The sequence below is a fragment of the Trachypithecus francoisi genome, unplaced genomic scaffold, assembly GCF_009764315.1.
Source record: "Trachypithecus francoisi isolate TF-2019V2 unplaced genomic scaffold, Tfra_2.0 Lachesis_group12, whole genome shotgun sequence".
NCBI classification, from domain to species: domain Eukaryota; kingdom Metazoa; phylum Chordata; class Mammalia; order Primates; family Cercopithecidae; genus Trachypithecus; species Trachypithecus francoisi.
In genome coordinates this window covers 65,413,934-65,441,759 of record NW_022681457.1, presented here as the reverse complement: position 1 = coordinate 65,441,759, position 27,826 = coordinate 65,413,934, and the positions used below count along the sequence as shown (strand labels likewise).

The window sequence follows — 27,826 nt, the reverse complement described above, 5'->3', positions numbered from 1 at the left end:
AATGGGCCAGGCGCAGTGGCTCAAGCCTGTAATCCCAGCACTTTGGGAGGCCGAGACGGGCGGATCACGAGGTCAGGAGATCGAGACCATCCTGGCTAACATGGTGAAACCCCGTCTCTACTAAAAATACAAAAAACTAGCTGGGCGAGGTGGTGGGCGCCTGTAGTCCCAGCTACTGGGGAGACTGAGGCAGGAGAATGGCGTAAACCCGGGAGGCGGAGCTTGCAGTGAGCTGAGATCCGGCCACTGCACTCCCGCCTGGGCCACAGAGCGAGACTCCGTCTCAAAAAAAAAAAAAAAGTGGCCGGGCACGGTGGCTCAAGCCTCTAATCCCAGCACTTTGGGAGGCAAAGACGGGCGGATCACGAGGTCAGGAGATCGAGACCATCCTGGCTAACACGGTGAAACCCCGTCTCTACTAAAAAATACAAAAAACTAGCTGGGCGAGGTGGCGGGCGCCTGTAGTCCCAGCTACTCGGGAGGCTGAGGCAGGAGAATGGCGTAAACCCGGGAGGCGGAGCTTGCAGTGAGCTGAGATCTGGCCACTGCACTCCAGCCTGGGCGACAGAGCGAGACTCTGCCTCAAAAAAAAAAAAAAAAAAAAAGTAGCCAGGCGAGGTGGCGAGCACCCGTAGTCCCAGCTACTCGGGAGGTGAGGCAGGAGAATGGCGTAAACCCGGGGGGCAGGGCTTGCAGTGAGCTGAGATCCGGCCACTGCACTCCAGCCTGGGCGACAGAGCAAGACTCCGTCTCAAAAAAAAGAAAAAAAAAACTTGAAATGTTGTCCACTTATCCAACCTTTAAAACACACTGTATTGGGCAAGTTTGTGTGACTCTGGTTTGTAGCTGCTGCCTTACAAATGCTCTCCCAATTACCAGCAGTTATTTTATTTTCAGAGACCAAGGCTCTGAAAGAAGTGTCTCACCTGAGATTCCACAGTGAATAGACGCTTGAGCCAGGAATGGAACCTAGCTCTGCCCTTATCACCGGTAACAGAACCCACAGTTAGGAGCAAAAGGTCCAAAAAGCCACTTTCAAGAGGGAATGCACTTCTGCCACATAACAAGAACCTGCCGTACCTTAAGGGCTGTATCTTAGGGACCACAAGGGCAGGAGAAAACCCACTCCTTATCCATTCACCTGGAGAACTGGGCCAAAGGAGCAGAGCCTGAGCTATGCCAAGGAGGGACATGGTGTGCCTTCCAAAGGTCACAGCCCTATTGGGACCACATCCCATGGTAACACAGTGATCAGTTAGCCCCAAGGCAGAGGAGCGGGTCCTTCCCCAATAACAGCTGAAAGGATCTTTCTAAAACCCCAATCATGTTCAGTCTTTCTCTTAGGAAATAGCCATCAGTGTGCCAGACACTGCTGTTTGGTGGTGCTAGGGACACAGAAATGAACTCAGAGAAAGTCCCTGCTCTCAGAGTGCTCACACTGAGGAATGGAGACCCACAGTGAACACCATCAATGAGGAAATTGGACAGCATATGAGAGATAGGAGCAAATTCTGTGGAGAAAAGCAAAGCAGGGAAGAGAGCTGCTGGAGGGCTGGGGGTGAAAAGCACATCCCTGGCCTACGGCGCCCTCCTGTGGCTGCTGTCTGCACTCAGCATGCTCTGCAGCCCCTCTCCAAGGCTGGAAGGACTACGGAATGTGGCTTCTGCCTATTCCAGCCTCATCTCCCCTGCTCCCTTTCTCCAGGCACCCAGATCCCTGGCTGCTTCTAAAGCACCCGAGATTCTTAACCACTACAGGGCCTTTGCCCTTGCTGTACCCCCTGCCTGAAGCACACTCCCTACAGCTTCTTATGGGTCACCCTCTCACTTCCTTCAGGCTCAGAGTCAAGGCAACATTCCCTGAGCCTTCTGATAAGGCTTTCCTCGTATTCTCTGCCCACAAACCTGCCCGAAGACATCCCCCATCATTTCCTCCACAGCACTGATTATGATCAGCCAGTAATTTGCTGACAGGTTTACCGTCTGTCTCACTCTAGCCAGCAGAGATTCTCCTCTCCTCTGGTCACTGCTGTGTCCCCAGCACACGGAAAAGCACCCAACACAGGCAAATGCTGCTGAGCCAACAGGTGAGTGAACGAGTGAGTGCCTACCCATGAGTACCTCCAGGCTATGCGGGGGAGGGGAGGTGTGCCAAGCCCCTGGTTCCACCCCTGCCCCCAGGCCCAGGCCTCAGCCTACCTGGCAGTGTTAAAGATGTGTTGCTGCTTGTTCTCCTTGGGGTCCAAAATCACCACCACACAGCTGGGGAGAAAGAGGAAAATGTGCCTCAACTGGGGGGAGTGTTGGGGTCCTGGGATGATTCTATTCCCACCAGAAAAGCCCACAAATAAACAAGCTCCCTCTGCACAGACGATTCTCTCTGGTCTCCTTCTCCTCCCCCTCCTCCAGGTGTTTACACTGAGAATTCTAGGGCACTTTAACATTACTATGTTCTTAAATAGAAACCAGCACTTCCTCTGAGGTAATGTCTGTCAGGCCCTAGGCTAATAAAGACCTTAGGCTGGCTACCATCCCAGCACTTTGTGAGTGGGGGGTGGGGAATCACTTGAGCTCAGGAGTTTGAGACCAGCCTGGGCAACAGAGTGAGATCTCGTCTCTACTAAAAAAAATTAGCTGGCTGTGGTGGCATGTGCCTGTAGTCCCAGCTACATGGGAGGTGGAGATGGGAGGATCGCTTGAGCACAAGCGGTTGGGGCTGTAGTGAGCTGTTATTCAAACTATTTTATTTTATTTTATTTTTTTTTTAATTTTTTTTTTTTTTTGAGACGGAGTCTCACTCTGTCGCCCGTGCTGGAATACAGTGGCCGGATATCAGCTCACTGCAAGCTCCGCCTCCCGGGTTCACACCATTCTCCTGCCTCAGCCTCTCGAGTAGCTGGGACTACAGGCGCCGCCACCTCGCCCGGCTAGTGTTTTGTATTTTTCAGTAGAGACGGGGTTTCACTGTTACCCAGGATGGTCTCGATCTCCTGACCTCGTGATCCGCCCGTCTTTGCCTCCCAAAGTGCTGGGATTACAGGCTTGAGCCACCGTGCCCGGCTATTCAAACTATTGCATTCTAGCCTGGGCAACACAGCCAGACTCTGTCTCAAAAAAACAAAACAAAAAAAAAAAAAGAGAGAGAGAGAGAGATGTAATTGTTTTAAATCCTCACAACTGCCAGGTCAGGTCAGGACTCTGTAGGCCCATTTATAGATAAGGAAACAAACTCATAGAGGGGATGTCCTTAGCACAGTGCCAGGCTACATGAGTATTTATGGAATGAACAGCTGTAGCATCTTCTTCAGTCTTCTCAACTATGCAAGCAGAGAGGGTCACTAGCTCTGTTTTACAGAGGCAGAGGAAGAGGCTCAGAGAGCAGCACACATGGCAGAGCTGGGACACAAATCCAGGTTACCTGACACCACAGCGTGGACTTTAATCACCTGTCTTTCCCAGAATCGTTGTCACCTCCCCCCTGTAGTCATAATAAAGGCTTTCACTGCACTCACTACATGCCAGGAACTGTTCTAGACAGACAGGGTGCTATGGAATCCTCTCCACAGCTCTCAGAAGCAGGCCCCATTATCCACATTCTACAGGTGAAAAAGATGAGGCTCAGAGCAATTTACGGATGGCTTCAGGCTCCAAGCTCCAAATTCCCTAGCAATGATTGGACATGGAGGCCCTTATCTGCTTACCCTGCCAGGTAGGCCACATGACCTGTGCCAGGGTCACAGGTTAGGCCACTGCTGTTCTGGGCTGTGATGCCAAGCACCTTCTCGAGTGACACCTGCAAAGAAAAAGCCCAAGTCAGAGGCACCCGCCCCAGCTGGCAGCACATGGTGCAGCTGCCTTGGCCACCCATTCAGATCCTGCTGCATTCAACACCCACTCACTGAGCTTCTGTGGCCATGCCATCCACCAGCAGCTAACACTTGTTCTCTCAACATTCCTTTGACAAATACGACGCTAGGTGAAGAGCACAGAGTGGTGAGGAAGAGACAAATCCCTGCCCTCATGGGGCTCATGTCCTACTGGTGATGGGTATGTAGGACATAGAAAAGGAGCAGAACAAATATGTGAAATAGATGCCAAGTAATGACGGGTCCAAGAGAGAAGAAAGCAGATAAGGAGGTCAGGAGTGCAGGGGAAGGGGGAGAATGCCGTGGTGAGAAGGTGACCTGTGAATAAGCTTCTAAGTACTTTTTTTTGTTTATTTGTTTTTGGAGATGGAGTCTTGCTCTGTCACCAGGCTGGAGTCTGTGGTGAGATCTTGGCGCATTGCAACCTCCGCCTTCTGGGTTCAAGCGATTCTCCTGCCTCAGCCTCCTGAGTAGCTAGGATTACAGGCACACGCCACCATGCCCAGCTAATTTTTGTATTTTTAGTAGAGACGGGGTTTCACCATGTTGGCCAGGCTAGCCTCGAACTCCTGACCTCAGGTGATTCACCCACCTCAGCCTCCCAAAGTGCTAGGATTATAGGCAAGAGCCACTGTGCCCGGCCTCTTAGTACTTTTATATGTATAAAAGACTTGAATCCCCACAACAAGCCAAGAAGGTATTATTATCACCCGTTTTATGGGTAAGAATTCTGATGCCCAAGATCCTACATCTGCAAATGGCAATGTTGATATACAAACCCAGGCAGTCTGGCTCCAAAGTCAGCACTTTGGGCTGTACAGGAGAGACACAATAGTGACCAAAGGTAGACAGTTTCCCCACATCAGATTCATAGTCCAGAAATTTGAGAGATTTCAACAAGTAAAAAAACACATGAACAGTAATATTTAAAATTTAAACAAGGCTGGGTGTGGTGGCTCAGTCAGGAGTTTGAGACCATCCTGGCCAAAATGTCAAAACCCTGTCTCTACTAAAAATACAAAAAAATTAGTCAGGTGTGTTGGCCCATGCCTATAATCCCAGGTACTCAGGAGGCTGAGGCAGGAAGATCGCTTGAACCCAGGAGGCGGAGGTTTCAGTGAGCTGAGATGGCACCACTGCACTCCAGTTTGGGCGACAGAGTGAGACTCTGTCAAAAAAAAAAAAAAAAAAGGCCGGGCGCAGTGGCTCAAGCCTGTAATCCCAGCACTTTGGGAGGCCGAGACAGGCGGATCATGAGGTCAGGAGATCGAGACCATCCTGGTTAACACTAGCTGGGCGAGGTGGCGGGCACCTGTAGTCTCAGCTACTCGGGAGGCTGAGGCAGGAGAATGGCGTAAACCTGGGAGGTGGAGCTTGCAGTGAGCTGAGATCTAGCCACTGCACTCTAGCCTGGGTGACAGAACGAGACTCTGTTTCAAAAAAAAAAAAAAAAAAGAAAAAGAAAAAGAAAAGGAACCAAACAGATGAGGAAACAGAGGCCAAAAGGGGTTACCCATCCAGGAAAGGGTAGCGCCAGGATTCCAACATAAACAACCAAGCCAGGCACTCATGTTGTCTTATCTGTCGATCAGCATTACTGGGCATTGGTATGAATGGTCACTTTTAGACTAGGTCTTTGCAAGACAGATCAACTCTGTACTGCCAAACAAGAAAAATAAATAAATATTACCCCAAATACACAGTCATAGTGTCAGTATTAGCTAATCAGTATTAGTATCATAGTATCAGTATTAGCTAACATGAATAGAGTACTTGCCATGTGCCAGTGTTGTTCTGAGTGCCTAGGATATGTGACCTCATTTAATCCTCACAAATACCCTATGAAAGATTTCTACATCATTCTCATTTTACAGATAAGAAAACTGAGGCACAGATAAGTTCATAACTTGGCGGGGCACAGTAGCTCACTCCTATAATCCTAGTACTTTGGGAGACCGAGGCAGGCAGATCACTTGAGCTCAGGAGTTCAAGACCAGCCTGGCCAACACGGCAAGACCCTGTCTCTACCAAAATACAAAACAAAAAAAAAATTAGTCAGGTATGGTGGCATGCACCTGTAGTCCCAGCTACGCAGGAGACTTGAGGTAGGAAGATCACCTGAGCCCATGAGGCTGAGACTGCAGTGAGTCGAGCTCACTCCACTGCACTACGGCCTGGATGACAGAGTAAGACTCCATCTCAAAAAAAAAAAAAAAAAAAAAGAAAAAGCAAAGTTCATAAACTGCCAGGAAGAACAGGACTAAAGTTTAAGCTCAGGCTGCCTGGGTCCAACCACACCATCAGCAGTCTGCTCTCTTAACCACCTTGCTATAATGCCTCTCTGAATTTGATATTGTTATACATAGTTTAATAGCTCAAAAGCACTTTCAGGAACATATAAGATAAAGGCTATGGTGTATAGGGTGCTGAGTGAGACACCCACCCTTCTGGACTATGAATCTGATGTGGGGAAACTGTCTACCTTTGGTCACTATTGTGTCTCTCCTGTACAGCCCAAAGTGCTGACTTTGGAGCCAGACTGCCTGGTTTTGTATATCAACATTGCCATTCGCAGATGTAGGATCTTGGGCATCAGAATTCTTACCTGTAAAACAGGGGTGATAATAGTGCCTTCTTCTTGGCTTGTTGTGGGGATTCAAATCTTTTATATACATAAAAGTACTAAGAGGCCGGGCACAGGGTGTCTGCTTTAGAATGGGGTTCAAGAAGGCCTTTCAAGATAGTGACATTCAGGCTGAGACTTGAAGGATGGGAAGGAGCCAGCCAGGTAGATTGCAGCAAAAAACCCAGGCTAAGGAGGCAGAAAAGAACATGGAGCCTCAGGAAAAACAAAAGCAGGCCAATGTGACTGAACGCTGGTGACAGGGAGGACATGGGAGGTACAGCCAGAGCCCTGTAGCCAGGAGTGGGCAGTATAATCACAGTGCAGGAGAAAGTCATGGGGCAGGAACAAGCTCCACCAGCAGCTACCAGGTATCCTCCCTTTATCTGGACTCTGTGCCAAGGAGATCACAAGTCAAATTTCATTTCCCTCCAATGCAATAGTATAACTTTTTTTTTTTTTTTTTTTGAGACAGTCTCACTCTGTCGCCCAGGCTGGAGTGCAGTGGCTTGACCTCAGCTCACTGCAAACTCCGCCTCCCGGGTTCGAGCGATTTCTCCCGCCTCAGCCTCCCGAGTAGCAGGGATTACAGGCGCGCGCTAGCACGCTCGGCTAATTTTTGTACTTTTTGTAAAGACGGGGCTTCACCATGTTGGCCAGGCTGGTCTTGAATTGATCTCAGGTGAACAGCCCACTTTGGCATCCCAAAATGCTAGGATTACAGGCGTGAGCCACCGCACCCTACCAGTAGTATGGTTCTTATCATCTCCATTTTATAAAAACAGATTTTGTGCCTACAGAGCTGGAAAACAATTTTTTTAAATTGCCGCTGTGCTAATGGAATTCCTTCTACCTACTGTGAAATCATTTCCTTCTGTGTTTCTGTCTCAGAATTTAGAGAACTGTTCTGTACGCCCTTCTCCCCAGGCAGCACTGCGGGGATTTTATAAATAACTTCTTACGTCTTTGTCATAGTTTTGACTGACAATATGGATTAAGAATCCCACCTTCGTGAGGAAAAACGATGGAGACCGCAGAAGGTGAGAGAAGGCGAGGTAGAAGCGAGGAAGAGTTGGGGCAGGTAACACTCTGGACTGAACCCTCTAAGGGACCTTAATGACCCAGCGGGGGCCAGGGCAGTGAGGCTGCAGTGAGCTATGATCGTGACGTCTAAAGGCGATAGAACGGGGGTTAAAGTATAGGAGGACTAGGCTGTGATTTGCAGAAGCAAAATGCATTCCCCAGTGGTGGGAACCAGGGAGGAACCCCGGAATTACTCCAACGCTGAGAGTGGAGCAGGGAATGCAACGAGGAGAGGGAAAGTGGGAGGGGCCATGGCTAAAGGGGCGGCACTTAGGGGACGAGGCAAGACAGGGAACAGCCTGAGGGGACGGGCCGGGAACTGATAGTCGGGCCCACAGTTCTCAGGACGGGACTAGGGGAAACCCAGGAGGCCTGGAACTGGGGTAGACATGACGAGCAGCTTCTCACCCGGTTCTGCACCGTCTCCTCGGAGGCCGTCGAGAGTCGCGTCCGCCGCCGGAGGCAGAGCGGTGGGGCGAGTGGCGGGGAAGACTGACCCCTCCGCGCCGGAACGGCCGCCATGACAGAAGGCAGCTTCTCCCCTGCATCGTTCCGCGCACAGCCTCCGGACCCTACGGCCGCCATCGTCACGCCGGAGCCGGGCGACCGTTACATCCCTTAACCGCCGCCACCGCCACGACCCACTAGAACAGCGAACAGCCGCGGGAAAGCCGGCGCCGCCGCCTATTGGACGCCACAGGCCCGGCCTGGCCAACCGCAGGGCTGCCGGGCGGCGCTTAGGACCAATGGGAGCGAAGAGGCGGAGCGAGTGCCTGGAGGGGCGGGGCCACGGCTAGTGTACTGGATGCCTGATCAAGAGTCATGGGGTCTTTCATCCAGACTCCGTTTTCATTATTCGCTGAAACATACAGGTTTTAACTTTTACGAGGCTAAGGCCCCAGCTGCCTCACCTCGGTTTTTGCCGCCACCCAGAGGAACTATATGCGCTCCGACGGTCGCCCGGATATAGGCGTAGGGTGGAGCCGTAAGAGATTGACTGGCCAGTTGATTTGGTTGGCGCAGGCTCAGAAACGACGTGACGCCGCCCCTCTCATCAGCACGTGATGAAAGTCGGGTGGCGAAAGGCAGGCTTTGCGCAGGCGCACAGTTCTCGCTATAGCCAATTCGCTACGTGACGAGGGCGTGACTGTGGCACTGGAGGGGCGCCTAGTAGGCAGGCGCTCTCAGCGCTCTCCCCGGCACGTGACGAGTCCCCACGGACGTCACGTGAGGCAGGAGGTGAGCGCGCGGGCGGGGCGGGGTTCGGCGGCGCTCCGCGAGAACCAAAGTGCAGCTGCTGACCCGGCAAAACTCAACGGGGCTGGACAGCCATGCCTAAGTACTGCAGGGCGCCGAACTGCTCCAACACTGCGGGCCGTTTGGGCGCAGACAACTGCCCTGTGAGCTTCTACAAGTGAGCGCAGCGCGGGGCGGGGCTTGAGGGAGGCGGGACCCGGGGAGGGGCGGGGCCCGAGCTTTAGTGAAGCTGTGCGGGGGCTTCTGGTCTCCCTTGAGGGTGTTAGGAAGTGGGGTTAAACCGTGAGGAGATGGCCTTCCCGGCAGTGTCCACTGCACCTGCAAACGTGCTGGCGTGGGAAACATCAGGAGTAGGCGATTAACTACAGGTAGCGAACGAAGCGAGCCGAAGAGGGAAACGGATGTAAAAAGTGAAGTCGGTGCAGGCTCTGTAAGAGCCTGCAGATGCCCACTTGCCCTCCCCACGCATTTGAGCCATCTGAAACTCAGAGCATCCGAAACTGAGCTTGTGATCGCGTCTCCCCCAAAACCTTCCAGTCTGTCCTATCTTAGTAGTTCCCTGATTGCAGCCAGAGGGAGCCTGTGAACACCTGAGTCAGATCAGCGCCCTCCTCTGCCCAGATCCCTTCCCTGACTCCCACCTCACTGTAAAAAATAAAGTGAGGCTGGAGCAGGTAGAAAGCAGGCCTGCAAAGTCCTACAGAGCTGGTTCCCTGATACCAGTGTGACTTCATCTCTTTCCTCCTGCCCTTCACTCCAGTGACACTGGCCTACTTCCATGTTCCTGTAGCATGGCAGGCTTGTTACTGCCCTGGGGACTTTGCCTGTGCCATTCCCTCTGATTTCAAAACTCTTGCCTTTGGCCGGGCGCGGTGGCTCAAGCCTGTAATCCCAGCACTTTGGGAGGCCGAGACGGGTGGATCGCGAGGTCAGGAGATCGAGACCATCCTGGCTAACACGGCGAAACCCCGTCTCTACTAAAAAATACAAAAAACTAGCCGGGCGAGTTGGCGGGCGCCTGTAGTCCCAGCTACTTGGGAGGCTGAGGCAGGAGAATGGCGTAAACCCAGGAGGCGGAGCTTGCAGTGAGCTGAGATCCGGCCACTGCACTCCAGCCTGGGCGACAGAGCGAGACTCCGTCTCAAAAAAAAAATAAAATAAAATAAAAAAATAAAATAAAAAAAATAAAAAAAAACAAAACTCTTGCCTTTATCACTACCACCCTATGGAAAACTGTAACTGACACCGAAACACACACACGATTCTCTCTGTCTCCTGCTTTATTTTTCCCTTTAACACATCACTGTCTGCATATCGCATTTTTGATGTATGCATTCCATATCTCCCCCACTAGAATGTCACCTCAATCAAGCCAGAGGTTTTGTCTTTCTTTGTCTTTCTTGTTTCCTCTTGTTTGTGTCTCCAACCTCTAGAACAGTTCCTGGCACATAGTAGGTGCTTAGTAAAAATCTGTTGGGTGGATTTGATGAATGCATTTCAGATGGGCTCTCCAGGAAAGCCAGCAGTCCATGTCTCATGGATCCTTTGAGGGACCCTGGTATAGGGCCAAAGGGATCCGGGGGGACTTTAAGCCTGTATATGACTCTGGCAGCTGTTGATTAATTCAGCAACTTTTTGAGTATTTCTTGGAGAAGCAAGTAAGCCCCTGCTGGACACAAAGAACCCTGACAGATCTTGTTTCTGCCATGACAGAGCTCATGGATAGGTGAGGGTCAAACATTGAGGAACTGAGTACGTGACCTGGGAGTTACCCATGATCCTTCCTTTTCATCCACTGCTAGTCCATTAACCCGCCCTTTGGCTCTACCCTCAAGACATGTCTCCATCCTGCAACAAGCACAACAAAATCTCTAACACCTTGACAAGACAGTTATAAACACAAATGAGAAAGTCCCAAATAAATCATTAAGAAATAAGAAAAGATAGGCTGGACATGCTGGCTCACACCTGTAATCCCAGCATTTTGGGAAGTTGAGGCAGGAGGATTGCTTGAGCCCAGCAATTCGAGACCAGCCTGGGCAACATGGCAAAACCCCATCTCTACAAAATGTAAAAATTAGCCGGACATGGTGGTGCACGCCTGTAGTTCCAGCTACACTGGACACTGAGGTAGAGAATCACGAGCCCAGGAGGCCAAGGCTGTAGTGAGCTGTGATCACGCCACTGTATTCTAGCCTTGGCAACTGTGTGAGACCTTGTCTCAAAATAAATAAATAAGAAATAGGGAAAACACATTCCCAGACTACTTCTCATTACATCCACTGTGGTCACGTAGTCCAGGCTGCCATCATCTTTTTTTTTTTTTTTTGAGACAGGGTCTTGCTCTGCCACCCAGGCTGGAGTACAGTGGTATGATCTCGGCTCACTGCAACCTCTGCCTCCCAGGTTCAAGCGATTCTCCTATCTTAGCCTCCCGAGTAGCTGGGACCACAGGTGCACACCACGACACCCAGCCAATTCTTTGTATTCTTAGTAGAGGTGGAGTTTCACCATGTTGGCCAGGTGGGTCTCGAACTCCTGACCACAGGTGATCCACTCACCTTGGCCTCCCAAAGTACTGGGATTACAGGCATGAGCAACCATGCCCAGCCCCTGTTTCCACTCTTACCTCACTCATAACAACAACAGTAGTTACTTAGAGAGTATTTACCTTATGCCAGACACTGTTCTAAGTGCTTTGTAGGTAATAATAAGGGGGAATGATGACGACTGTATACAGCAGCCAGATGACTGTATGAAAATCACTTCATGTCTTCATTGGCACCCAATAGTGACTAACCCATTTACACCTCAGGGCCTACCCCTGAGTCAGCCATGCAGAAGCCACTCAGTTAAGAGTTAGATGAAAAGCAGTTTCCAAAAGAGGCTTAGGAGAGGGCATGGATGCCAGGTGAGAGATAAGATGAGACACGTTGAGGGAAGTGGCTGCCAGGAAATAACTTGAAATCCTGCTTGGCAGCCAAAGGGAACACTCATTAGTTCACTCTCCCGCTCTCTCTTTTTTGAAACATGATCTTGCTTTGTCACCCAGACTGGAATACAGTGGTGCGATCATGGCTCACTGCAGCTTCGACCTCCCAGGCTCAAGCATTCCTCCCATCTCAGCCTCCTTTGTTTTTTTTTTTTTTTTTCTTCATGTTTCATTTTATTTTTATGCTAGTCAAGCATGGTTGTGTGGGGAAACAATGTTAAATCACTTAGCAATAACCCACAACACTCAGACCAGCTCCATTTCAGCCTCCTGAGTAGCTGGGACTATAGACATGCACCACCATGCCTGGCTAGCTTTCATTAGCTCTGTCTTAGGCCCTTTCAGGGACAGTGGCAATGGAGTCATCTCTTATGGGGGACCTATCATTTAGAATTATATCTGCTTGGTAGTAACAAAGTCCTGCAATAAGAGTTGATTAAACAAATTATGGGGTCTATAGGAATCAGTGTAGTTAAGTTATGCTGCACGAACAAACTTCTCAAATCTCAGTGGCTTACTACAACAAAGGTGTTTTTTATTGTTGTTTTGTTTTGTTGTTGTTGTTGTTTTAAGAAGGGATCTCTATCACCTGGGTTAGAGTGCAGCACCATCATGGTTCACCGCAGCCTCAAACTCCTGGGCTCAAGCAGTCCTCCCACCTCAGCCTCCTGAGTAGCTGGGACTACAGGCAGACACCACCTTGTCAGGCAAATTTCTCTAAGTTTTGTAGAAATGAAGTCCCATTGAGCTGGGCGTGGTGGCTCACGCCTGTAATCCCAGCACTTTGGAATCACCTGAGGTCAGGAGTTCGAGACCAGCCTGGCCAACATGGTGAAACCCCATTTCTACTAAAAATACAAAAATTAGCGAGCCGGGCGAGGTGGCGGGCGCCTGTAATCCCAGCTACTCGGGAGGCTGAGGCAGGAAATTGGGGTAAACCCGGGAGGCGGAGCTTGCAGTGAGCTGAGATCCAGCCACTGCACTCCAGCCTGGGCAACACAGCCAGACTCCGTCTCAAAAAAAAAAAAAAAAAAAAATTAGCCAGGTGTGGTGGCACGTGCCTGTAATCCCAGCTACTCAGGAGGCTGAGATGGGAGAATCGCGTGAACTTGGGAGGCGGAGGTTGCAGTGAGCCAAGATTGTGGCAGTGAGCCAAGATCATGCCACTGCACTCCAGGCTGGATGACAGAGCGACTCCATCTCCAAAAAAAAAAAGCCCCGTTTCTACTAAAAATACAAAAAATTAGCCGAGTGTGGTGGTAGGTGCCTGTAATCCCAGCTACTCGGGAGGCTGAGGCAAGAGAATCGCTTGAACCTGGGAGGCAGAGGTTGCAGTGAGCCGAGATCGTGCCACTGCACTCCAGCCTAGGCAACAAGCGCGAAACTCCATCTCAAAAAAAAAAAAAATGAAGTCTCACTGTGTTGCCCAGGCTGGAACTCCTGGGCTCAATCAGTCCTCCTGCTTTGGCCTCCCAGAGTGCTGGGATTACAGGCATGAATCACCACACCTGGCCCAAAGGTGTATTTCTTGCTCACACTATGTCCTTTGCAGGTCATTTGTGGTCCTACTCTACAGTATCTTAATTGGGGTCTCAGGCTGAAGAAACTGTCCCTATTTGGAATATTGCTGTTCTTGCGGGAGGAGGAAAAGAGAAGTGGAGTGAATCATCTGCTGGCTCTTGGTCAATTTTATATTTAGAAGAGGCCCATGTCACTTTCACTGGCATTCTTTGACTGGAGCAAGTATATAGCAAGCCTCAAGTCAATGGAGTGGGCATGTGAAATCCTCATGTGGAGGGAGGCAGCAGACATTCTGAACAGTAATACAGTCTATTACAGGGTTTATTTTCCCTCATATAGACCAATTACAGAGGTTGGCAAACCAGCACTGGGATAGTAGTTCCACAGTCATCAGAAATGAGGGTCCTATCTCTCTTTCTCTCTTTCTTTCTTTCCTTTTTTTTTTTGAAAGTCTCATTCTGTCACCCAAGCTGGAATGCAGTGGCACGGTCTCAGCTCACTGCAACTTCCACATCCCCGGGTTTGAGGGATTCTCATGCCTCAGCCACCCAAGTAGCTGGAATTACAGAATTACAGCTGCGTGCCACCATACCCAGCTAATTTTTGTATTTTTAGTAGATATAGGGTTTTGCCATGTTGGCCAGGCTGGTCTCAAACACCTGACCTCAAATGATCCTCCCACCTTGGCCTTCAAAGTGTTGGAATTACAGGTGTGAGCCACCGTGCCTGGCCTCTTTCTGCTCTGTCATCCTTAGCCTGTGGCTTCCATTCAAGGTGGCTGCCAGTGCCCTAGCCACCATTGCTACCATTCCTTATAGGAGGAAAAGGGAAGGGAGAAAGAGCAAAAAGCGTTCAGGTCTAAACTGAATCAACTCCCTTTATAAGGCCTTCCCAGAAACCCCATTCAATGGCACCTTTTCATCACTGGTCACCCCCAACTGGAAAAGAGGCTGGGAATTGTGGTCTTTTAGCTGGGCATTTAATCAGCCTGAATAAATTTTGAGTTATATTAGTAAGAAAGAAAAAAAGGACTTCTAGCAGTATATGCCACCCCATACTCTGGAGAAGATGACCAGCAAGACTAAAATAGTTTATACAAAGGGGAACATGGAGGTATAGCTCAGTGGTAGAGCATTTGACTGCATTCAAAGGAGAACACTTGCTGTCTGCTTAAGGTAGTTTTTTAGAAAGCAATATTGCCCATTATAAATGCTGCTATCCAGAGGAACAAGAGAAAGACCAATTAAGGAGATGTTTCTTAGGATATTGACTTTCTTCCTTTCCTCTTTGAGCTGCTGAATCCCGTTGATCATCCCTTCCGTTTAAGGCACCATCCCAGAGGTCCCAAACAACACTAAAGCATTCACTGGCCAGAAGGTAGTCACATGGCCCCACCCAGCTGCAAAGGATCCTGGGAAACGTAGTCTTTTAGCAGGACACATTATGGCCTCAAAGAAGGTTGGAGTTACGTTAGTAAGGAAATGGCAGAGAGTAGATATGAGTAGTCCATTGGCAGATTCTGCCTGGGAGATGGTGGCAATAAGAATGGGGAATGCTGTTGCAATAGATCTCATGTTTGTGTCCAGGAAGAATGGGGCCACTGAGAACATTGGGATCTTAGAGGGAAGCTGACTGCAGCAGCCAGACTCCCTGGCTGTGTGCCCTGGGGTTCTGCTCTCTGGGTGCCACTGCTCTTCTCTGAGTCAGCCTTTCTGTGCTCTTTCGCCAGCTGCCCGCCCCCTCCACCTCCATCTGCCTTTGTCTGAGAAGTCTTGGCTCTCCCCATCTCCGTTCATCCCATCCACCTCCTCCCCACTGGGAGCCTCTTTAGTTTCTTGTGTGTCCTTCCTATGTGTATTAGTCTGTTCTCACACTACTATAAACAACTGTCTGAGACTGGGTAATTCATAAAGGAAAGAGGTTTAATGGACTCACCATTCTGAATGGCTGAGGAGGCCTCCGGAAACTTACAATCATGGTGGAAGGGAAAGGGGAAGCAAACATCTTACATGGAGGCAGGAGAGAAAGAGAGCAAGAGGGGAACTGCCACTTTTAAAACATCAGATCTCATGAGAACTCACTCAGTATCATGGGAACAGCATGGGGGAAACATCCCCCATGACCAGTCACCTCCCATCATGTCCCTCCCTTGACACATGGGGATTACAGTTCAAGATGAGATTTGGGTGGGGACACAGAGCCAAACCACATCACCATGGTTTCAAATACCAGCAAATGTGAAAGACGTTCTTATTTCTCCCTTTATTACACTATTAGTTTCCCATACTGCTTGTTACCAACTTGGTGGCTTAAAACAAGACAAATTATTTTCTAACAGTTCTGGAGGCCAGGAGGCCAAATCGGCTCTCCTGGGCCAAAACCAAGGTGTCGGCAGGGCTGTACTCCACTGGAGGTTCTGGGGGAGAATCTCTTCTTTGCTTGTTCTGGTTCCTGGTGGCTGCAGGCAGTCCTTGGCTTGTGGCCACATCTCTCCAGGCTCTGCCTCCATGGTTGCATTGCCCTCTCTTCTTTTCTGTGGTAATATCTTCTCCTCCCTCTTATGAGGATACTTGTAGTGGCATTTAGGGCCAACCCGGATGACCCAGGATAATCTCCTCATCTCAAGATCCTTAACTTAGTCACATCTTTTGTCATATAAGGTAATATTGAGGCCTGGCACGGTGGTTCATGCCTGTAATTTCAGCACGTTGGGAGGCCAAGGTGGGAGGATTGCTTGAGCCCAGGAGTTTGAGACCAGCCTGGGCAACAAGGCAAAACCCCATCTCTAAAAAATATATAGAAATTAGCCGGGCGTGTGGCACATGCCTGTAGTCCCAGCTTCTTAGGAGGCTGAGGTGGGAGGATTGCCTGATCCTGGGGAGTTTGATGCCGCAGGAACCGAGATCACACCACTGCACTCCAACCTGGGTGACAGCAAAACCCTGTCTCTAAATAAATAAATAAAGTAATAAAGTAATAGTCACAGTTTCCAGGAATTAGGACATGGATAGCTTTTGGGGGCTACCACAATGACTAAAAGCTGAGATAGTCTATTTAGAACCTTCCTTTTTTTCACATAATATGTGCCTGACAATAGTATGTCAGTTCACAGAGTGCCTCTACATTCTGTTTTATAGCTGCATCGTATTCTTTTGTGTGGATGTGCCTATGTTTATTTACCCTATCTCCTGTAGGAATTTTGTCCCTGATTCTCTAGCACTCATTAATCTTTCTTTTCAACAAAGAGAGAGCAGAGGTGGGGTGCGTTTGCTCCTGCCTATAATTGCAGCACTTTGGGAGGCCAAGGTGGGAGGATCACTTCAGCCCAGGAGTTGGAGACCAGTCTGGACAACACAGTGAGACCTCTCTCTATCTAAAAATAACTTTTAAATTAGCCAGGTGTGGTGGCACATCCCTATAGTCCCAGGTACTCTGGAGGCTGAAGTGGGAGGATCACTTGGGCCTAGCAGTTCAGGGATACAGTGAGCTGTGATCATGCCACTGCACTTTAGCCCGGGCAAGAGAGCAAGACCCTGTCTCAAAAAAAAAGAAAAGAAGGAAGGAAAGGAAAGGAAAGGGAAGAGGGAAGGGAAGGGAAGGGAAGGGGAGGGGAGGGGAAGGAAGGGGAAGGGGAGGGGGAGGGGAGGGGAGGGAAGAAGGGCAGGGCCTCAGGCTCATAGCCCTCAGTAGGTAATGGCATCTGATGTTTTTATGGTTAGCTTTTGTTTATGGAATTGATACTGATTTTCCATTTTCAATTGTGGTGTAAAGTTTCTCTTTTAAGTATCTTTGTTTAATACTTAAAATTGGTTAGTTTTAAGAAAAGTATGAAATCAGTAATATCACAGATATGGAAAACATTGTGAAGATGGGATGTGCATGAGATGTGTCTTAGTTATCTTTTTTTTTTTTTTTTTTTTTTTTTTTTGAGACGGAGTCTCGCTCTGTCGCCTGGGCTGGAGTGCAGTGACCAGATCTCAGCTCACTGCAAGCTCCGCCTCCCGGGTTTACACCATTCTCCTGCCTCAGCCTCCCGAGTAGCTGGGACTACAGGCACCCGCCACCTCGCCTGGCTAGTTTTTTGTATTTTTTAGTAGAGACGGGGTTTCACAGGGTTAGCCAGGATGGTCTCGATCTCCTGACCTCGTAATCTGCCCGTCTTGGCCTCCCAAAGTGCTGGGATTACAGGCTTGAGCCACCGCGCCCGGCCGTGTCTTAGTTATCTAATGCTATATAACAAACGATCCCCAACTTTACCAGCTTGAAATAAACATTTACAGTCTCACAGTTTCTGGCAGCTGCTAAGGACAGACTGGCCAGCACTTGATCATGTGGCCACCCCGGCTGCAAATAAGACTGGAAAAGGAGATCTTTATTATGGGTAGCCTTGAGCCCAGGTCTAAATAGAGAGCGTGTTAACATCTAAGAGGGCAAGAGCAGATGCTGGGAACAAGTGGCACCAGGAAACCGGAGAAGTGGGGCACCTTTAGAGGGTCCCTCATCAGATAATCCCCACCCACAACCACTGAGAAAGCTTATTTTTTAAACTTAAAACAATTTTTTTTTTTTTTTTGAGATGGAGTCTTGCTCTGTCGCCCAGGTTGGAGTGCAGTGGTGTGATCTCGGCTCACTGCAACCTCCACCTCCCAGGTTCAAGTAATTCTCCTGCCTCAGCCTCCCAAGTAGCTGGGATTACAGGGACACGCCACTAGGCCTGGCTAATTTTTGTAATTTTGGTAGAGACGGGGGTTTCACCATGTTGGCCAGGCGGGTCTTGAACTTGAATTCAAAATCACTTGAGGTCTGACCACAAGTGATCTGCCCACCTCGGCCTCCCAAAGTGCTGGGATTACAGGCATGAGCCACTGTGTCTGGCCTATTAAAATTATTTTTAATTGTGGCAAAATACACATAAAATCTACCATCTTGATCATTTTTAAGTGTACAATTCACTAATGTTAAGGATATTCACACTGTTATATAACCAATCTCCAGAACTTCTTCCTCTCCTAAAACACTCTATCCCCATTGGACAATTCCCTCTTTCCCTCTCCACCAAGCTTTTGGCAACCAACATTCCATTGTCTGTCTCTAGGAATTTGACTGTTCTGCCTCATGTAAGTGGAATCGTCAGTATTTGACTGGCTTTTTTCACTTACCCTAATGGCCCTCAGAATTTATCTGTGTTGTTGCATGTGTCAGATCAAGACTAAATAAAATTCCAGGCTGGGTGCAGTGGCTCACACCTGCAATCCCAGCACTTTGGGAGGCCGAGGTGGGTGGATCACCTAAGGACACGAGTTCCAGACCAGCCTGGCCAACATGGTGAAACTCCGTCTCTACTAAAAATACAAGAATAGCCAGGTACGGTGGCAGGGGCCTATAATCCCAGCTACTCTGGAGGCTGAGGCAGGAGAGTTGCTTGAACCCAGGGGGCGGAGGTTGCAGTGAGGTGAGATCACGCCACTGCATTCCATCCTGGGCGACAGAGTGAGATTCCATCGCCAAAATAAATAAATGAATAAATAAATAAGCAAGCCAGCTGGGCATGGTGGCAGGAGCCTGTAATCCCAGCTACCCAGGAGGCTGAGGCAGGAGAATCACTTGAACCCAGGAGGCGGAGGTTGCAGTGTGCCGATGTTGCGCCGTGGCACTCCAGCCTGGGTGACAGAGTGAGACTCCATCTCCAAAAAAAAAAGACCGGCCGGGCGCGGTGGCTCAAGCCTGTAATCCCAGCAATTTGGGAGGCCGAGACGGGTGGATCATGAGGTCAGGAGATCGAGACCATCCTGGCTAACACGGTGAAACCCCGTCTCTACTAAAGATACAAAAACTAGCTGGGCGAGGTGGCGGGAGCCTGTAGTTCCAGCTACTCGGGAGGCTGAGGCAGGAGAATGGTGTAAACCCGGGAGGCGGAGCTTGCAGTGAGCTGAGATCTGGCCACTGCACTCCAGTCCGGGCGACAGAGGGAGACTCCGCCTCAAAAAAAAAAAAAAAAAAAAAAGACCAAATGAAATTCCATTGTATGTATATGCAACATTTTTCTTATCCATGTATCTGTTGATAGACACTTCCACCTTTTGGCTGTTGTGATTTATGCTGCTATGTTTCTGTCCATCTGTTTGTTTGTTTGTTTTTGAGACAGCCTGTCACTCTTTTGCCCAGGTTAGAGTGCAATAATGTGATCATGGCTCACTGTAGCCTTAACCTCCTGGGCTCAAGCATTCCTCCCACCTCAGCTTCCTGAGTAGCTGGGCCTCTAGGCACACACCACCACATCTGGCTAATTTTTGTATTTTTTTTTTTTTTTTTTTTTTTGAGGCAGAGTCTCGCTCTGTCGCCCGGACTGGAGTGCAGTGGCCCGATCTCAGCTCACTGCAAGCTCCGCCTCCCGGGTTTACGCCATTCTCCTGCCTCAGCCTCCCAAGTAGCTGGGACTACAGGCGCGCGCCACCTCGCCCGGCTAGTTTTTTTTGTATTTTTAGTAGAGACGGGGTTTCACCGTGTTAGCCAGGATAGTCTCGATCTCCTGACCTCGTGATCCGCCCGTCTCGGCCTCCCAAAGTGCTGGGATTACAGGCTTGAGCCACCGCGCCCGGCCAATTTTTGTATTTTTTGTAGAGAAAAGATTTCACCTGTTGTCCAGGCTGGTCTTGAACACCTGGACTCGAGCAATCCGCCTGCCTCAGCTTCCCAAAGTGCTGGGACTACAGGCATGAGCCACCATGCCAGGCCTGATTTATGTTGCTACGAACGCAGGTGTGCAAATATCTCTCTGAGACCCTGTTTTCGGTTCTTTCAGATATATAAGCAGAAGTGGATTGCTGGGTCATATGGTAATTCTATTTTTCAATGTTTGAGGAACTGCCATATTGTTTTCCACAGTGGCAGCACCATTTTGCATTCCCAGCAGTGTACCAGAGTTCCAGCAGTTTCTCGACATCCTGACACACACTTTTCTTCTCCTCCTCTTCCTCCCCCTCTTGCCCCCTCCCCCTTCCCCTCTTCCTCCCCCTTCCCCTCCTCCTCCATCTCCCAGGCTGGAATGTGGTAGTATGATCATAGCTCACTGCAGCATTCAAACTCCAGAGCTTAAGCAGTCCTCCCACATTGCCTCCTAAGTAGATAGGACTATAGATGCACATCGCCACACCCAGCTAATTTAAAAAATATTTTTTTGTAGAGACAAGGTCTTGCTACATTGCCCAGGATGGTCTTGGACTACTGCCTTCAGGAGTTCCTCCCGCCTCAGCCTCCCAAAGTGCTGGGATTACAGACATGAGCCACCATGCCCGGCCTCTTTTTTGTTGTTGTTCAGTAGGAGCTGTTCTGCTGTTTGTCAGATGATATTTCATCAGGGTTCTGATACTGCATTTTCCTAATGATTAGCGATGTCAAGTATCTTTTCATGTGCTTATTGGCCATTTGTATGTCTTTGGCGAAATGTCTATTCAAGTCCTTTGCCCATTTTTGAATCAGGTTATTTGTGTTTTATTGTTGTTGTTGAGTTGTTTAAAGACTTGTTAGTGGGTGTTTTCAAGCATACACAAAAAGTAGAGCCCTCAGGATCCATCACTGTGTCACTAGTTATCAACACTTTGCCAATCTTCTTTACTGCCCTGCCCACACCTCTAAGTTTTTGTCCTGCCCTATTTTAAAGTAAATCCCAACCTCAGATCTTTTATCCATAATTATTTCAGACTGATTTTCTAACAGAAGACTGTTTCAGAAATATAAACCAATACAGTTATCACACCTAGCAAAATGAATTTTTTTTTCTTTTTTTTTGAGACAAGGTCTGGCTCTGTCACCCAGGCTGGAGTACGGTGGTGCAATCTCGGCTCACTGCAACCTCTGCTTCCTAGGCTCAGGTGACCCTCCTACTTCAGCCTCCCGAGTAGCTGGGACCACAGGCATGTGCCACCATACATGGCTAATTTTTTTTTTTTTGTACAGTCGAGGTCTCCCTATGTTGCCCAGGCTGGTCTCGAACTCCTGGGCTCAAGCGATCCTCCCACCTCGGCATCCTCCCAAAGTGCTGGGATTACAGGCATGAACCGCCATGCCCGACTGGTTTCTTATAATTATCTTTTACTCAGTTCATGTTCAGTTTTCCCCAATTATCTTAAAATGTCTTTTTACTGAATTGTTTGTTGTAGGCGAGGTCCACATCCTGCCTTTGTGCTGATGTTTCTTAAATCTCTCTTAATCCAGAAACCCCACACCTCCATGTTATACGTTTGTAGAAGAAATGTTTTCACTTGGCTGCACGAACTCCCACATCGTAAATGTCTGATTTTATAAACTGCTCCAACAAGTTGATGTGGGAGAACAAATTGGGAGTGGAGGGGCGGGGCTGTGGGCAGGTAGAACAGGAAGGAGGCTAGAAGGAGGGGCAGTGGAGGGGGCAGAGGTGGGCTGATGTTGGGTGTTTAAAAGGTGGGGCTTTCAAATTAATAATAATAATAACAAAGGCCAGGCATGGTGGCTCATGCCTATAATCCCAGCACTTTGGGAGCCCAAGGTGGGTGGATCACCTGAGGTCAGGAGTTCGAGACCAGCCCGGCCAACATGATGCAACCTCGTCTCTACTAAAAATACAAAAATTAACTGGGCGTGGTGGTGCGCGCCTGTAGTCCCAGCTACTCGGGAGGCTGAGGCAGAAGAATCGCTTGAACCCAGGTGGCGGAGGTTGTAGTGAGCCAAGATCGTGCCATTGCACTCCAGCCTGGGTGACAAGTGCAAAACCCCATCTCACAAAATAATATTACTAAAAGATGAAGCTGAAGAAAGGGTTGTAGTTGTGTGTATGAGATAGAGAAAGCCTGGGCACAAGACTGGTCTACTTCCTGGCCCTAGGGAGGCACAGGCTTGGAGCCCAGAGACCTCCAGGGTGGGTATCCTCTGGGAGGGATGAGTCTAAACCTCGTAACACTGACCCAGCCCCCCAACCACCCGTGCAGGTTCCCACTGAAGGATGGTCCCCGGCTGCAGGCCTGGCTGCGGCACATGGGCCGTGAGCACTGGGTGCCCAACTGCCACCAGCATTTGTGCAGTGAGCACTTCACGCCCTCCTGCTTCCAGTGGCGCTGGGGTGTGCGCTACCTGCGGCCTGATGCAGTGCCCTCCATCTTCTCCCGGGCACCACCTGCCAAGGTGAGCGCCAGGAGGTCCTGCTGCTGGAATCCGACCCCCAGACCTCCCCTCCTAAGGGAAGTCCCTCCTTGAGTCTGACCTTTGGCCCTCCCCTCCTGACGACACTTCCTCCCTGAGGTCTGGCCTTACCTAGGCCAGTCCCCCTTGTAAACAGACCCTCAATCCTTTTCCTCCTGAGTTGAAGTCTGGCCATGGCACCCCTGCACCCTGTGCCTTGTCTTCCAGCGTCAGCAGAGGACCCGACACACCCAGAAGCCAGTCTCGCCACCACCTCCCCTGCAGGAGAATACGCCCCTGTCCCAGGGCCCTGCCATCACAGTCTCTGGCCCAGTGCGCATAGTGGTGCTGGACCCCACATCGGGGAGCCCCGAGACTGTGGCCACCGTGCTCCTGACCCCTCTGGCCCCTGTGGCCACTCCCGAGGGGTCACAACCTGAAGTCCCTGCCCAACAGGCCCGGACCGGGCTGGGCTCAGTGCTGGGAGCACTGCAATGCTGAGTGCGGAGGCTGCAACGGTGCCAGGAGCGGCACCAGGCGCAGCTGCAGGCGCTGGAACGGCTGGCACAGCAGCTGCATGGGGAGAGGCTGCTGGCACAGGCGTGCCAGGGTCTGCAGCGCCTGGTGAGTGGCACCCCAGCCTGGCAGCCCTATCCATGGGTGCTGGCCTGGCCTGCAGTGTGTTTTCATTTTGTCTAGGATCCCCTATTCAAAAATCAGAACATTCACCCGTGTTTCCAAATTTCTGGCTTGCCCAGTCTCAGTGGCTCACGCCTGTCATCCCAACACTTTGGGAGGCCAAGGCAGGAAGATTGCTGGAGGCCAGGAGTTCGAGACCAACCTGGACAACATAGCAAGACACTGTCTCTACAGAAAATTAAAACAAATTTCTAGGTTTTCTTGAAAAACAAAACCTGACAATGCCAAGCAACTGTTGGTTGGAGCTGAGTAATGATTGCTCCATTTACTAATACTAAATACTTAATATTTGAGAAGCTCTTACTGTCTGCCAGACACAGAGTTATAACGTAGTGAGTTGAAAACTCACTGTGATCCTTTGAGCTGGAGCTACAAGGTTGTTTTTCTTTTATTTTCTATTCTTTTTTTTTTTTTTTTTTTTTTTTTGAGACGGAGTCTCGCTCTGTTGCTCAGGCTGGAGTGCAGTGGCAGTGGCGTGATCTCTGCTCACTGCAAGCTCCGCCTCCCAGGTTCAAGCAATTCTCCTGCCTTAGCCTCACAAGTAGCTGGGACTACAGGTGCCCGTCACCACACCCAGCTAATTTTTTGTATTTTTGTTACAGACGGGGTTTCACCGTGTTAGCCAGGATGGTCTCGACGTCCTCACCTCGTGATCCACCTGCCTTGGCATCCCAAAATGCTGGGATTACAGGCATGAGCCACCGTGCCTGACCGCTACAAGGTTAATTTTTTAAAAAACGCAGTGGCTAACGTCTGTAATCCTAGCACTTTGGGAGGCCAAGGTGGGCAGATTGCTTGAACCTAGGAGTTCAAGACCAGCCTAGACAACATGGTGAGACTGTGTCTCACTGAAATACAAAAATTAACGTGGTGGGCACCTGTGGTCCCAGCTACTTGGGAGCCTGAGGCAGGAAGATCTCTTGAGCCCAGGAGGCAGAGACTGCAGTGAGCCAAGATCGCACCACTGCACTCTAGCCCAGGTGACCAAGCAAGACCTTGTCTCAGAAAAACAACAACAACAACAACAAAAAACGCAACCAAAGAACTCACTATAGTCTGGGTGCGGTGGCTTGTACCCGTAATCCCAGCACTTTGGGAGGCCAAGGCAGGCAGATTGCTTGAGTTCAGAAGTTTGAGACCAGCCTGGGTGACATAGAGAAACCCCGTCTCTACTAAAAATACAAAAATTAGTTGGGCATGGTGGCGTGTGCCTGTAATCCCAGCTACTCGGGAGGCTGAGGGAGGAGAATTGCTTGAACCCGGGAGGCAGAGGTTGCAGTGAGCCAAGACTGTGCCATTGCACTCCAGCATGGGCGACAAGAGCAAGACTCCATCTCAAAAAACAAACAAACAAAAGCCTCATTATAATCTTAATACTGCTGTTGTCTCCATCTTTCAGGTGAAAAAATGGAGGCACAGAGCAGTCCAGTAGTGCACCCACAGTCAGGCAGCCTATAAATTTCAGGGCCAGGATTCAAACCCAGGTGTCTGGCTGCAGAAGAGGCCTGTGAGAGCTTCCTGCCTGGCCCCTATAGAGCTGGAGTTTGCAATCTCTGTAATAGTGTTCTCCAGGCCCTATTGAATCCCTTTTGCCTCTGTATCTTACTGCTGGGTGTGTGTGTGTGTAGGGGAGGAAGTTGAGGAAGGGTGTTATGTCTGTGTGTGGGGGCGGGAGGGAGGAAGTTGAGGAAGGGTGTTATGTCTCTGAAAATCACAGTTTGACCAAGGCTTTCTCCTGTCCAAAACCCCAGGGCCAAGCTTGAGGTCCCCAGCCTAGTCCCCATGGCTTTCAGAGCCCTGCCTGGATGAGAGAGGTGCCCACACAGAGCTCTGAATGCTAGACTCACTGACAGGGCTCAGGAAGGAGCCCCTACAGTACCTCTGGAGTTAAGGAGTATCAGATTTTTTTTTTTTTTTGAGACAGAGTCTCACTCTGTTGCCCAGGCTGGAGTGGAGTGGTGCGATCTCGGCTCACTGCAACCTCTGCCTCTCTGGTTCAAGCAATTCTCCTGTCTCAGCCTCCCAGGCAACTGGGATTATAGGCATGTGCCACCATGTCCAGCTAAGTTTTGTATTTTTAGTGGAGATGGGATTTTGCCGTGTTGTCCAGGCTGGTCTTGAGCTCCTGACCTTAGGTAATCAGCCCACCTTGGGCTCCTATAGTGCTGGGATTTCGGGCATGAGCCGCCATGCCCAGCCAGGAGTCTCAGATTGATAGTCAGTGGTTTGGACATGACCCACAGATAGACTTTGTTTGGCCTCCACAGTGCTTTAAAATAATTTCTAATGGCTGGGTGCAGTGGCTCACGCCTGTAATCCCAGCACTTTGGGAGGCCGAGGCAGGTAGATCACTTGAGCCCAGGGGACTAGGCAACATGGTGAAACCCTGTCTCTACAAGAAATACAAAAAATTAGCGAAGTGTTGCACCTATGGTTCTAGCTATTCGAGAGGCTGAAGTGGGAGTATTGCTTGAGCCCAGAAGGTCAAGGCTTCAATGAGCTGTGATTGTGCTACTGCACTCCAGCTTGGGTGACACTGTGAGACTCTTGTCTCAAAAAAAAAAAAAAAAAAAAAAAGGTCTGGTCTTTCCCGAAGGCTCTGCAGATCTAGCAGCACTGGGCTTGGATTCTCAGTTGATAGCAGTCGGCTGGAGCTACAGTGTAGCTGCCTCTGGGGGCTTGAAGTTTGAGACTGTGGCCTGGGGCACAGAGGGACAGTGGGGCAGGGACAGAGCTCAGACTCAGGCCTGGGGCTCTTTGTGTAGCCTGCCAGAGCCCCTGAGCTGACTGCCTCTCTCTGCCTCCTCTCCCATCATTCCAATCTCTGTCTCCTACTCATCTATCCCTACCTTGCAATCTCCTCCCTCTCCAACATTCATTGTCTTTCTCCCCATCATCTCTGTCCCCTACCTGTTTCCCCACCTCCTTATGTCTCTCTTCGTCTGCATATTTTCTGTCTCCCCCACATCTCTGTGTGTACGTCTGTCTGCCTGCACATCTCTTTTTTCTACATGTGTCTGTGTCTGTCTCCCCGCATTTCTCTTCCCATTTCCCTACCCTTCTTTCCTTTCCCATGAATGTCTCTTTGGCCCTCACATCTGCTTTCCTGTCTCCTCATATCTCTGCCCACATCTCTCTCTCTTTCCTGACACACCCCACTCCTACCTTTGCCTCCCTGTTCCTCACCATATCTGTCTGTCTCTCCCACAACTTGCTCCGTAATGTTCCCATCTCTACCACTTCTTTGCCTTTGCCTTAGACAACGGCCCAGACCCTTGGACCTGAGGAATCCCAAACCTTCACCATCATCTGTGGAGGACCTGACATAGCAGTGGTCCTTGCACAGGGCCCTGCACCTGCCACAGTGGATGCCAAGCCGGAGCTCCTGGACACTCGAACCCCCAGTGCATAAGGATCAAGACAGACAATGTTGAGGGACAGAAGATAGAAGATGGAGGAGGAAAGACATTACACATGGGCTTGGCCCCAGCCCCACCACCCATGCCTGGGTAGTAGCAGTGCCTCCTCAAGGACCTGGGTTCTACCACTCCACTCCTAGGGATGTCTTGAACCTTAGGGGTGACCTAGGCCCAAGTCTGTCATCAGCCCCCAATCCCCTGGGTACCAGGCTTCTGCCACCCCCAACTCAGATCTTTGCAAATCAGTACGACAGCCTCAGAGCAGAGCAAGGGTTGTTTGTTTGGGAGAATCATACTTGGTTCTTAGGAGCCCCACGCTTTTTGCCAAGCCTGGTACTGAGTTGATGATACCATGGTGAACACAGCTGGGAAAATCCCTGCTCTCATGGTGCTCATTCTACTTGAGTAGACGATGAACTAGTAAACAAATAAACGAGAACACTGCAAATGCAAGCGATGAGTGCTATAAAGACAACAAAAATTCGGTTTGGGCTTGTGGGAGGGCCCTCTAAGGCCATGTTTTAGCAGAAACCTGGGTGATGAGAAGGGGCTGGCCTGGAGGGTGACAGGCTCAGGTTCCAGAGGACGAACAACCCCCGCAGAGAGGGCCTCCCGTCTGGGAGGCAGTGTTGCTATGGAGAAAACCAGAGTAGGGAAGGGAGATGTAGCAGGATGAGCCGCAGACAAAACTCCTCAGACACCGAATTAAAGAAGGAAGTGGTTTATTCGGCCGGGAGCGTCAGCAGATTCGCATCTTAAAAGCCGAGCTCCCCAAGAAAGAAATTCTTGGCCTTTTCAAAGGCTTACAACTTTAAGGGGTCCATGTGAAAGGGTCGTGATAAATTGAGCAAGCGTGGGAAACGTGACTGGAGGCTACATGCATCAGCTAACAGCAAAAAGTTTTACAATGCTTTTTTCATACAGTGTCTGGAATTTACAGATAAAACAAGCAGTTTAGGTCAGGGGTTGATGTTATTATTACTTTTTTTAACTCCTAGGGCCAGATGGTGGTGCCAAAGTTGTCTGGCTATTTATCTTACTTTTGTTTTTTTTCCAACTTTTTGCCTTCTCTTTTTCCTCCTGTCTTGTGAACTAGGCAAGGTGTGGGGAGGAGGGCAGCAGAAGTAGTAGTGGTCTCCTTCCTTAGAGGAAGGGGTGCAGTTTTAGAGCAGAGAAGGTGAAAAGGCACCAACAAGTAAGATCCTAAAACAGG

At 49.8% G+C, this 27,826-nt stretch overlaps 2 protein-coding genes across 5 annotated transcripts in view; one reads left to right on the top strand and one right to left on the bottom strand.

The window, feature by feature from the left end:
- Nucleotides 1-8,324, bottom strand: part of WDR62 (WD repeat domain 62) — a 52,515-nt gene extending 44,191 nt beyond the window's left edge. For all 4 annotated transcript variants that reach the window (XR_004440770.1, XR_004440771.1, XM_033225860.1 and 1 more), the window contains exons 1-3: nt 7,981-8,324; nt 3,702-3,793; nt 2,200-2,262 (exon numbers count right to left, since the gene is read on the bottom strand). Coding sequence is in view for 2 of the 4 variants with exons in the window: in XM_033225860.1 (XP_033081751.1) it covers nt 2,200-2,262; nt 3,702-3,793; nt 7,981-8,157 (332 nt within the window). In the remaining 2 variants the exon portion in view is untranslated. The remainder of the gene's footprint in view (nt 1-2,199; nt 2,263-3,701; nt 3,794-7,980) is intronic.
- A 440-nt stretch (nt 8,325-8,764) lies between these two features.
- On the top strand, nt 8,765-27,061 carry THAP8 (THAP domain containing 8). Its single transcript, XM_033225864.1, is given in 4 exon segments — nt 8,765-8,986; nt 22,306-22,498; nt 22,724-23,119; nt 26,454-27,061. Coding segments are annotated over 4 exon segments (825 nt in total). The 5' UTR covers nt 8,765-8,903; the 3' UTR covers nt 26,607-27,061.
- The last annotated feature ends 765 nt before the right edge of the window (nt 27,062-27,826 follow it).